Source organism: Crocodylus siamensis, chromosome 2 (genome assembly GCF_052110815.1).
Source record: "Crocodylus siamensis isolate JL-2025a chromosome 2, ASM5211081v1, whole genome shotgun sequence".
Taxonomy (NCBI): domain Eukaryota; kingdom Metazoa; phylum Chordata; order Crocodylia; family Crocodylidae; genus Crocodylus; species Crocodylus siamensis.
The window spans coordinates 183,760,823-183,773,685 of NC_143396.1; the positions used below are offsets into that span (position 1 = coordinate 183,760,823).

The 12,863-nt window shown below is 37.2% G+C and overlaps 1 protein-coding gene across 2 annotated transcripts in view; it reads left to right on the plus strand.

The window, feature by feature from the left end:
- The window catches only part of TSG101 (tumor susceptibility 101), a 70,369-nt gene that overhangs the window by 37,218 nt on the left and 20,288 nt on the right, over window positions 1-12,863 (plus strand). Inside the window, exon 8 of one of the 2 annotated variants that reach the window (XM_090032548.1) lies at window positions 1,458-4,335. The exons of the other annotated variant lie outside the window; for it this stretch is intronic. Coding sequence (XP_089888674.1) covers window positions 1,458-2,041 — 584 coding nt within the window. The 3' untranslated portion in view covers window positions 2,042-4,335. Of the gene's footprint in view, window positions 1-1,457; window positions 4,336-12,863 lie in introns of those variants that run through there. 2 annotated transcript variants of the gene reach the window in all.

A 12,863-nucleotide genomic window follows, 5' to 3' on the forward strand; every position in this document is an offset into this window, starting at 1 on the left:
AATTTTAGCTTTGGTTTGATTTGGCCTGCACAGCCACTTGGGTGAATTCATAACTGGATCTTTGGTTTAGATTTTTATGTGAGTGTATTTGCCTTCCTATTTACAAATCAGTAAAACATAGATGTACTCTCTCTCGCACTTCCTAGGGGTAATCACCTGAAAAATATTAATTACAACTTTGAAACTGCCACACTTCCCTAATATTGTATTGACATCCATTCATTGTTACTAATGAATTCTATGAAACAATGAATTTTTAGAAATGGAAAACTTCCCATGGAAAAATAAAGCACTAGGAAACTTTCCATCCCACATCTCTGATGCCAGCTCAACTCAGTTTAAGCAGTTAACTTTGTTCTTTTGTGAGAAGATATACATTTGTTTTGTGCTTTCACTTTATTTGGAAACTGTGCGAATGAGGGTGAATGGTGAGACTGTGGGAATCACCAGTGCCATTCTGGAGGGCATGTTTCATGTAAGTAGAGGGCTCAATGGACATCTTTTTTTCCAAGACACCATATGCCAGTCTTCATCGTTGCTGGAGCACTGCCTGCTTCCAAAGTGGCTCTGGCATTTACAACTCTAAATGCAAGATTGCATTGTCAGTATCAAGAGTGTTCGATTTGATTACCAGGAGAATCAGAAGCTAAGGGATGATGATGATACTGAAGGTAATACAGTCCACCAACCAAATAAATGAAGATGGGAGAGGAATAAAGATGGGATACATACAAGTTTTCATGAGATTAAAGCTCAGTCTTTTCAGTCTTTTCTTCCTTTTGTACTGAAGCTTCTGAGCAGCAACTTGCATGAAAACTAGAGGCCTGGCTTTACTGCTTTGTAAGATGATCTTTTCAGCTCTTCTTTGCAAACCTGAGTCACTGCTAGGACCTAACATTAGTGTCAGAGGCTAGCGACACAGGTCAGGCTATGCAAAAAAAGATACTTATCTGAAAAAGTGAACTACATGCTTGTTGTTATGTTTTCTGTTCAGTTTAAAAGAGTATTCCTGAAATAATATTTATTTTTCTGGTTTGAGGTGGAGAATATTGTGGGGGTTGGTGGGTCTGTCAGGTTATGAGGGTCTGTCAAGGTTTCGTCCATCTCAGCCCTGTACTTGATGGAGAATGTATATTTGTTGTTATAAGATCAGTCCAAAAGGTCATGAACTTGGATTGCCTTCCATAAACTTAATATGCAGTGCAAGCACCATGTACCTGGAAAGGCCTCTGAAGAAGCATATTTTTTCTTGCGATACATGTAAATGGCACACATTTATCTAAACAGATATTGGAATACATTTTTCTCCCACATTGTATGTGTAGTTGCGCTCTTGGCTTTGCCAAATCATGGGTTATGTTAGAGTGGACCATATTTAGGAACATTTAGACAGCCAATTATTTATAAAGGTCGAGTCCAGACTAAAGCATTAACATTTCTTTGTGTTCTTTTAATAGCAGATACTAGAAGAAAGCAGAAGCAGGTATGGATTTGTGGTCATTCATATGTTTTATGGGCAGAAAAACGGGCACTCTCAAGAAGCTTTGGTCCGCAGCTGGGTATTCGAGTGGAGGATGCCAAATTGCATTGGCTAGGAAAGAGTGGAATGATGTGGGATCAGTTAATACCCATGCTGTTGCATGCCCGACGACATCTGCCAGATCCTGAGATACTGGTGATACACCTAGGAGGAAATGACCTGGGAACAACAAAACTTACAAATCTTATAATCAGAATAAAAACGGATTTAGGATTTATCAGGCACGTGTTCAAGAATGTCATTTTGGTCTGGTCAAACATTGTGCCCCGAAAAGCCTGGTGGAACCAAGATGAGGCCTGTAAACTCGTGGATGATAACCGGAAAAAAGTCAATAGTCAAATTAGCAACTTTATGAAGTCTATTGGAGGATTTGTGATCAGACACGATTCCCTTGTGCCAGAGTCTCCAGGTTTATTCCATCTAAATGGCGTCCTCTTATCTGAAAGTGGTACTGATGTCTTCAACCTGGATTTACTGAGTGTTTTGGAGAACTTGATTTGACTGTGATTTAACTTTGGAGGCAGAATGACATTACTGGCCTTGTGTTTGACAAGTAGGAAGCTTGCCGGGGCAAGGGATATTCAGGATATAAGTGAATATTTTGGCAGGGATTGGAGGGTAATATCTTTCTTATGAGGCAGCAGTGTTGGTTGTTGACTACATTTTGAAGAGCTATTTTAATGTTTTTAATGGCTCATCTAGTAGAACTCTTTCTTCCCAGCCTTACAATGAGATGTCATTCCTAGACAGTAAGCCTTGTTGTCCTGCAACCTTGCTTGATTGACACTTACATTTTGTTGAAAGAGACACTGGCAAATAGTTTAAATGCCTTATTTTTCATATCCTACATTTTCGTGTGAAACCACACTGTAGTAAGTGGCTTTGAGATCTCACAAAATAAGAATAACTTTTAAGTATTTCATTACTGGAGAGAACACTAATACTGAGCACAAAGAAATAGAATTAGTATTTGCTATTGTACCAGGCATCTTAAGTCATATATAAAACTGAAAGGGAATCAGGGTTGGTGTGGGAGAGAGGATGCTGTGAGTTGAGATTTTTAGCTTCTGTACTCCAGCTTTGCTATTGATTTATTATGGAAATAAGTCACTTACGTGAATAGAAGCAAAGAGGAGTTATCTATTAAATGAGATGCAACTTCTTGGGTGGGTGTGATGAGGTTTATTTATAAAGCACTTAATCTCTTTGTATAAAAGTTACTGTACAGTTCAGTATTCTTATTGTGAAGGTATAAACTTTTAAAGAGAGTCTCCTTTTTAAATAACCAGATATTTTTATAATTTTAATGGTATTTTTGTATTTTTGCAGCTTTTCAAAAAGAGGTTCTTTCCTTAGGAGTGTTGTCCTTTTTCTTCCTTGCTTTTTTACAGAGCATAGCATTAACAATTTTGTGGTTAACTGTACCATTGATATTTGCAAAATAGTTCTGGAAGTAATGTGTGATGCTGTAGAACAGTATGAGACATTCAGGACTTGTATTTTATTTCTTCGAAATTGGAACTTTAAAAACTTTTTTTCTATATTTTTGTCCTTTCAAAGCCCTAATGTCCCTTCCAGCCCTAATGTCTATGAAATAAAAGAGATAACTTCCCACCTGATTCACTTGAAACTTAAGTTTTTACCTACCTTGACATTTTCTATAAACTGCTTGACAGTGTCTCTCAAATGTAGCAATCGCACAGCAAAATAAAACTGCAACATTTTTATTCTGGCAATTGCTGGGAGTATATTTATATTTATTCTCCTGTTTCCGGGGGAAAAGTTTCAGCCCTGGTTCATACTTACTACATTTCAAACGTACATTTCTGCATGTTGCCACTTAGCAAGCACTACAACTTAATCTTATTTCAGTGTAAGTGCTGTATGGTAAAAATCAAAGTACGCTGAAATGTCACTTCAGCGTGCACACTTTTCTGTATATTATGTTTTTGAAAACCTGGATTTTATCAAGCAAATTTTAAATAGTATTTCAAGAATCTTTCTGGCATCCCTCCTGGCTCAGTTTTCATCTAGGCAAGTATAAGACAACACTCATTAACCTGTATGGGTAGTAGTTTTGGTCAGTAGACCTCAGGTGTCCATCACTTTTGTTCTAAAAAAAAGGACAGATGTCAGTATTCTGCTTTATGCAGAATGTACCTTTGGGAAGGTCCTTTCTGCAGGGTGAGAGAGAGGAAATGTTTTAATCTGAATTCCTCCTTCTTCCCTCTGTTTTAGTTGTTTCCATCCATGAGGGTGTAGTTATGCTAGGGATTGCCTGCAAAAGGAGGCATGGGAAGGTCAGCAAAAAAGCTATAGCAAAATATTGTTGATTTTTCCATTGTGGCCTTGAACTACAAAAATTCCCAGCCTGTTGAATTTTTAAAAGAGCTGCAATTTAATAGAAAACACTAAAATCTGGATACTGGCAACAGCATATATATAGCATATATCTTAGAAGTTAGTTTTATTGCAGCTGGAGCAGACTGTTTAATCACTCTTTGTAAATACTTCTGAAGGATTCTCACCTGTACAAGGCAATGAGAACCTAAAGAGGAAATGAGCTTCATTTCTTTCATATAGTAAAACATTGTGCCCAATATTTACATCTTGAGGATTTATCACTATTAGGATTAAAGAGAGCGTTTGGTACTCCACACTCAAGACTAGAAGGAAATGCCCACACTCTGGCAAGCCCCACAGTTGTTCTTATACCTTTTGATGTTGGACTGTGTTAACAATTAATGTTTGTATAATACAGTGATTTTGTTTTACAAATAAAGCTGTTGCCTTCACCTTCTAGTCATCCTGTGGTATTTTAAAAAACAGATGGCATGAAGGGATGTACATTTACAGATTCTTTTTTGATGTAAGGTGTTCTTTTGTCTGACAACTAATGCCTGTCTGAAATGTGATGTACTGAAACTTACTGAAAATACTTCATGACTATTTTCAAGTATAGATTGCAGTTTTTGAAAAATCTTCTAATTCCTTAATGTTTAAATAGGTTACAGCCATGCATAAAATTACAGCAAGTTTCAGTATGGAACGTTCAGCCTGATCACTATGTACTTATAAAGGAATATCACTTGTTGCTGTAGCCTTTGTGAAAGCATCCAGTCAGTATTCAGTAGTCACTGCAGCTGACCATCAGAGTTGGGGTTGTTTTTTGGGGGGGGGGTTGTATTGCAAGCTTTGGTCCATATATGTAGTGCTTATAGCAAGTAGAAATAATTTTAAGTTTTGTTGCTTACTACAAAAAGGTAGTATTTGAGAAAGTTGTCAAGATTTCTATTCTGGTCTTTTTCCATTCTCTCTTCCTGTCTCTTTGTTGGTGTTCTAGGACTTAGAGATTGATTGACTTTTGGTTTGGGTTGCTAAAGTTTTGTTGCAAAACCTTATTTGCATTGTGCATGTAAACTTCTACAGGATCTGTTTTGATTTGCAAACCTTGCTTGGGATTTCTTCTCTAGGTGTGCAAATAAATAGGAATTTTCTAATCAGGATAAAAGATCTTCAACAGATGGTGCAGAATTAATGATTGCTCAGTTTATTCTTTAGTCTCTCTTGTTTTGTGATTGGATTTAGAATACGAACAGGTAGGTATATCTTCTGTTCACACAGCAGTCTTAAAATATTACTGTTCTCTGCTTTATTTTTAAATGCCTACTTTAGAAACTGTTCCTCTGAAGAGAGGATATTTTCAGCAGACACTAGTTGATTTAATGGGTTGCCAGTCCATATTTGAAAATGGATTGGCAATTGTGCATTCAGTTGAGTGACCTCAACCTTTGTTATTTGGGAGATGTTTGTATCCAAATTTGATCACATCATCTCTTTATAACTTCACCCTTTCAGCTAGATTGTCACTTAGCCACCAACTTGACAGTAGGGTTTAGCATGTTGCTGTGCTATCCTGAGAACTGGTCAGGAAAGTGCTTTGTCTTAAGGATGAACTGTTTGGCCTTTGTTCAACTTGTGTACTCTTTCCTCTCTGCACTGGTGCAGAATCCCAAAGATGATGTGTTCTGTGTTTTGTCACCTACCCTGTGACTTACCTGACTTGCTCTTTTTGCTGGTGCTGGGATGTAAAGCAGGGTTCAGTAACCTTTATATATTCTGGAGCGATAAGCATTCTCGGTGGGGAGATAGGGAAGAAATAATCCTTCTGTTTTTCCGAGCACCCTCCAGAATTGCCTTGTTGTTAGTATAGAACTTGTCATGAAGTAAAGCTTTCTGAGCTTTCTCTCCATTATCTTCAGAGGGAAAAGTCATGTTAGCAAATAAAAATGTAGGATTCTGAACTAGCCCAGGGATTGACATGACACCTCGTTTGAGTGACAAAAAATCTTTATTTACTACAAGTATTTAAAATCAAGTCAAGTGAGCCTAAACCAAATTGAAGTCTGGTAATTAGCTATAAGGTGATGATTTCTCACCGAACAGGTGATGAAGAGGCAGTCTGTTTCTCTTCAACTTCTCAAGTAAGTTGGGTGTGTCAGCAACTGGTGTCAGAGAGATTTCTCACTCTTGAAGCGCGCAGTTTGCTGTTTTACTGCCCTTTTATACCCTTAGTTTAGCATCTTCAAAGCATTCTTTTAGTTGTGTAAATCGAGAGAGAGTCCTAAACAGTAATTGACAGGAAAAACCTGCTCATTACTGGTTATCAGAAATTTCTAATTTGAATGAGTTACCTTCTTCAGTAACAAGAGGTTATCCAATTTGGAACATATCAAGAAACTGATTAACAGCCAGGAAAAATGTACTAAATCAGGAGGAGACATCTATCACATATGGAGAATGTCTCTTCCTGCACATAAACATGAGTTAGTCACAGAAGAAATATTTACCATACTAATAAATCTAGGATAGACATTTCATATGGTTACACACCAGACCCCTAAGAGTCTGCCTGAAATCATCCTGAATATAGCAAGATGAGCTGGAAAAGATACTTCATTATTCCTTCTTTGGTGGCCTAGCCATGAATGCACTACCTCTTGCATTATGCGGTTAGCGGTATTATTCTGTATTTTAACTTCTGTGTGTAGGCCCAAGCTTAGCATGAGTTTCAGAGTCATCAGTCATGGGACCTTTCATCTTTGTCTTACTGATGTCTTTTATATCTATCCTTTTGGGGTTCTTATAGTTTAATATACCAGTATTTTCTGTCTGCTTTTCTAATAGGGTTCAAAAACTTGAGTTAAATTACAATTTCAGGTTCAGACTCTTTTTTTTTCTTCTCTTCAATGGGATAAGAGGTGCTGCTATCAGTCATATTCAGTTTGGAATGATTTTAAATGAAGTTGATTTAAATAACTGCTTTAAAACACTGAAGCCTGATTTTATATGGTATATTTTTATCAACTTTTCCATTGCATTTGTTTGTTGTAAAAAGGAAGGTGTATTTTTATTGGTTTATATAACAAATAAAATGTATTGATTTATAACTAAACACAGTTTTTACAATAGAGTTAGTACATATGTCCTGGGTACACAAACTATATGTATATGGCTTAACACTTTTGGATTGTTAGAAATACTATATTTTACTATGCTATAAAATGATGAAATGTTTCTTATTCACTAGATAATTAACTTTTCTCTCACATTTGTATCAAGCTATTTTAAGATGGCAGCTTAAATTTAATTCAACCCACAAAACCAGCATTTCATATTTATTCAACATAACTTTAATGTTTTGGATACAGATTTATTTAATCAAAATGTGCACCTTTACAACTAATTAAGTAAATATATAGTATAAAAAAGTATGAACTGTAGTTAGTGAATGAAATGAATTATTTCACATCACTCTGGGGAAAATTTTCTAAAAAGCCTGGGTGAAAGTCATTTGAGATCAATTCCTACTTGCTTAATTCTCTTTTAAAATAAGATTTTTTTTTTTTTTTGCCTAAGCTGTTTTGAAAATTTTTATCCCCTTTCTTTCAAGTCTTCAGCACTCAATCTCATCTTCCTCTTCCTTTTTATTCATTGACTCCCAATCAAATTCTCAGCTTTTAATGAACCACTCCAAATGAAGAATATATTCTTTCTGTGCCTGCAGAAGATACTACTGCTTGCAGTAAGTAAAAGCTGGTTTAGTATTTCAACAAACACTGGTTCCATATGCTTTGCTAGTGACTTCGACCATGGTGAGCTTTCTTTAAACCATCATCATCAGATTGACAGCTTGAATGGTTCACCTCTAGCCCTGAAGTTTATTATGGTTGGCACAGCTCATGGGTGATTAGTAGATGCAAGTTTCATTGGAGCATTTTCTTCTTTGGCAGTTAGGCATTCTTAACTCTGTGTTAAAAATATTGGCAAGAAAATGAAGTGAAATAAGTGCTTGATCCATTCATTTCTTTACTGCCTGCATCCTAACTTAGCTGTTTAGTATTTCTTGCTTTAATGTTTCTTGAAGTTCTTTCCAAATTTCAACAGCAATATAGCCACAATATAGCAGCATTTGTTCTTTGGTTTGTCCAAGGCTATAGAAGTAGATTTTAGTGTATTCAGCATCTCTTCTACATTTTTCTTTAGTCCAGTGCCAGCTACACAAGCAGTGATACTCCCATCAGTTCAGTCATGATATTCTTCACAGATGGTCATCAGAATAGGCCAGTTCTTAATAAATAGCCCAAAGTGCAGTCAGCCACTGAATTCTATTGTACATCTTGGGAGAGAATTCAATTGGATTCCCCAATTTTCTTCAGTGAAGCTGAGGCGAACTGGTTGTTATGGAAGTATTTTGCAGTTTCAACAATATTTTCATTTATTCCTGGAGTACTGGCATCTTTCACTAAAAGACATATCAAATAAGCACTGTGCCCATACATTGTAAGTTTCAGGCTTGCTTTATCATCTTCTAAATTTCTTCTCATCTCTGCTACATTTGTAGCATTATTTGTGATGAGTCTATGCACACAACACTTGAATTTTTGCTCGCAGTTTTGACTGCTACTTCTTTGAAATACTCTGCAGTGTGAGCAGTTCCTGATGTTAGTTGTTTCTGTGAGAGAAACGATTCACAGAATTGTTATACATGCACATATTACTGGATCATTGTGTACATTGCTCCATCCATCAAGACTCAGGTTAGCACTTTTCCATTCAATGTTTTTTGCACACTATTCAGTTTCTTTCTTATATGCTGTATTCAGAAGCCTTCCAGCAATATCTCTTCTGCTGTGTGGAGTGTAACCTGGTCCTAATGTCTGAACCATGTCAGTAAAATGCTTGTTCTGAACAAGACAAAAGGGAGAATTTGTTGCATAAATGAACTGAACTAGTCTTTAACAGTGTTATTTCCTGGGCTTTTCCTGGTCCTGATTATGGATTCATCCATAGCTTTACTCACTAATGATCAAAGTCTCTTTTCAGATGCAGGTAATTCACTGCCTGAGTTATGTTTAGTTGCAGTATTGCTGATGGTATCAGTAGATGATTCTGAAGTTGCAAATATTGCAGATGATAGACGTTCATAATTTCTTGTGTCTAAGCTGGACCCTGAAACAAAGTGGTTAAAAAAAAAATCACTCGCACAGAGTAATACTCAGTGCATTATTTAATAATGAGATTCTAAATAAAAGTTCCCTCCTAGAGAAGTTTTTTTTTAACCTGTGTTTAAATGATATAATTTTTCTAAATCCAGTTCAATAAATCAAAATTATCTTCTATTTATACCTTTTTCTTTATCAATATAAAACAGCTTGAAATTTTTTTTTATTTTAAACTTCATAAATTCCTATTAAAACTTGATTCTATATAGGATATCTTCACTTAGGGCTTGTATATTTGCTTACATTGAGCAAATTACCCCATTTCAAAAGTACAGGGGTAATATTAAAAACATATAATTGACAAATACTCCTGAGAACTAGAACATTCATTAGATTTTTAACACAAACATTTTGAAATTAATAAGTAATCCAACATTATTGTCATAAATATATCATTATTGCTACCATTGCAATATATGGTATGCAATCCATAAGAGTGGTTCAAAAATAGGAAAATTTCTAACCACTTCATCCAGATGGCTCAGACATGTCCACATCACCATTTTCAAGTTTATTGCCTTCTGAGAAGCATTTTTCATGTTTCTTCATTCTAGCTGCCAGACCTTGTATCTCTTTGTTGCTCTCTCTATTTGGTAGGTTTTCTTCTTGTTCCCAGTGGCAAGGAATTTCTTGGAAATATTCCCAAATAAGGTATTTTTCATGACCTGCAGTTTTTGCTGCCTGTTTCCAGGTATTGAAACCAAGGCTAATCTACGCTCCACAGAATATTGTCTTGAGCCCAGTGTTGGTCCTTTGTGTCTGACACAGTTCCGTACTCTGCTCCATCTCCCTCCTCCACACAAAGAAATAACAACCACACCTCCTCCCAGTGACACAACCTATCCACCCTTCATGGTATACCGCCTGTGGCCCCCCCCCCCCCCCCCCCCCCCGAAAAATTTTTAAAAAAAACCCTTGTACAATTTTAATCCCCTGGCCTTATGTGCTTCAGTATTTTAGTTTAGAGACATGGATAGAGCACATGAGAAGTTAATGTTTACATCTTTGTACATATGCAAAGGGACTAAGAGAGGCCATTTAACTGAAGTACCCAGAACCATTCAGAAACAGGGGGTTGGTAGTTACTGAGCAGATCATTATTTTTCAGTGAGCTGGATAATAAGCCTCCGTTATGGGTACAGAATCATAAATATTCATAAGATTGGCCTTTAACTCCAGATTTTTTAGTAGAGGCCCGTTGACTCAACATATTTTATTTAAATTATTTTAATAGATTACACTTGAACTGAGCTTTCAAGAGGCTGTCAGGGTTTTCAGACTTTTTTAATAAGCGTACCTCTGACAGTCAGAAGCGGAGTTGGGGAGAAGGGGTGACATGCAACCGGATTGGGGGGGGGGGGGATGGCAGCAGCCACACGTGGAGCAGCACGGCATCAGGTGGCTGGTGGTGTTGGCCATCACTATATGTGAGCTCCTTCCTCCCCCCAGCATCCAGGCGGCACCTGTGCAACTCGCAGGGGGGCACTGCTGCCCTCGCCCCCACCCCTGTTCCTGCTCCTAGGAGGTAATGGTGTGGAGTAGTGGGTGGCAGTGCTTCGTCCCTGCCCACCTGCACATACCCCCTAGCTCCTTCCCAAGTACCCCTAGGGGTACTTGTACCCCTGGTTGACAACCTCTGGCCTATGTAATATTAAATTCAAATTTTATTTTAAGCTGGTTCATTTCCACTTAGGAGCACTTTTACAATCTTTGCATTCTTCTGTGCCTTGAGGAAGGGTGATTGTGCCCGAAAGCTTGCAAATAAAGAATTTTTTTGCAGATATCTAGTTGGTCTAATAAAAGATATCACCTCTACCACAAATTCTGATTTCAAAACTTCATTTTAACACTTTGCCATTCATAACCAAACATATAAAGAGAGGTAGTCACTCAAACAAGTAGTCGCAAGCCCTTAAAGAGTTAGTTTATTTTTTACATAAAGAGTTATTTCTTGCTACTACAGTGTTGTGGCTTTTACAGGTAACAGACTATTAAAATGCACTGTTAGCTATACGTAGCTGTATGCATCAGCTACAGTATTGTCTGTTTTACGACCTTTGAATTGACTTTGCGGTTAGTAAGTTTAATTTCAGTTTCTTCCAAGTAGCCATGTGCGCTCTTGTCTCATTCATTTCCTTTCTGATTCAGTCTGTAGCTGTTATAAGGTCACTTCTGAAACCAGACCCTGCCTGGTAAAGGTTAAGTGTCTGAGTGCTCCCTGGGATTAATGGCTATGTTCCATAAAATCTTCCTAAAGCTGGGCTAATTATGGAAGCAATAGAAAATACTAAGAGTTCATGCTCTTTAAAAAAAACTTTAAACTTTCATTTGAGCTCTGACGAAATGCCACCTTTCATATGCAAGGAATGAGTAGGAATCTACAATTTCCCATTTTCCTGTATTTTTAAGTCTTGAATTGGGATATTTTCTTAATTTTAAATTTACAGTTAAGACTTCCTGATTTATTGATTTATTTATTTATTTCCATTTCTTTCCTTTTTTTGGTTTATTATCATAATGAGTTTGGGCAAAAGTTTCCAAAGTATTGAAGGAGAGGATTTGGATAACAAGTGAACCAAATCTTTGATTTTGCTTTTACTTCATAGAATGTATATCTATAGAGCGAGGTAGTCAGCTGTATAAGTCTGAAGTCAGGCACAAGGCAGGGCAGGATAGCACCATAGGGCACCTGTACACGTGGTCCAGGGTGGGGAGTGAAGGATGCGGGGGGAGTTAATTAGAGCGGCTATTGTAAGCTGCTGTAATTAAAAAAAAAAACCCACCGCATCTTGTGTATTCAATGTCCTGTGCTTCAACATGGCGGTGAAGATGCTTTAATTAAAGCTCATTTGATTAGCTTTAGTTAAAGGCCCCCTACCATTTTGAAATGCAGGTACACTGAATAAATACACAAGATGCTGCAGCTCGCTGGCGCATCTGACTAGATTAATTGAGTCTGCTCCGGAACACGTCTGAGCACATTTAAAAGTGCCTTTAGAGACCAACTGGTTCAGGGAGGCATACACTTTTGTTGGTGACAGCCTGCTTTAACAAATGCAGATGATATAGCATCTGAGGAATTAGGAAAGCTTATGCCTCTTTGAATCAGTCTCTAAAGTACCAGCCTGCCCTGCCTTCTGCCTGACTTCAGACTACTGCTTCTCTCTCTTCCTAGATGCATGATGTTCCTGTACAGAGTGCTGATTGCTTTTCCATGATTGCTTCACCCATGAGAAATTCCTGTAGTCTTATGTGCCATTTTGCATATTTTATTAGTGCATGTAATAGGTGCAAAGGTAGCAAAGTATTGTAGACTACTTTATTGGCTGGTAATAAATGAAAGTGGCATGAGCTAGAAATAAAGAGTGAATTAAGTGCATCAATTATTCATTTAAATCATAATGTGCCAATACAGCCCTTTTTTAACAGTTTGTTAGTTGATCCACACTAGGGGAATGTAGCGTATTAGCATATGAAACGGACAAGAGGTTTGTAAAATGTTTTCATGTGTAATCATTCAGTGATGCTGAATAGCTCTGCATTGGTGGTAGTAGCCCCAGAACATCCGTATTGTGCTGAATAGTCAAATAATATTTAACATGCGGCATTACATGATGGTCAAATGCAGTGATATCCAGCAATGTTACAATTTCTGCACGCTGAAAAAGTTGTTAATGATCAGCATTCCTGAAGATCAGTATTTTTAAGGTATGTTCCTAGTATTTTTTTTTACACTGCTTTCTGAACCTGTGTGGTAT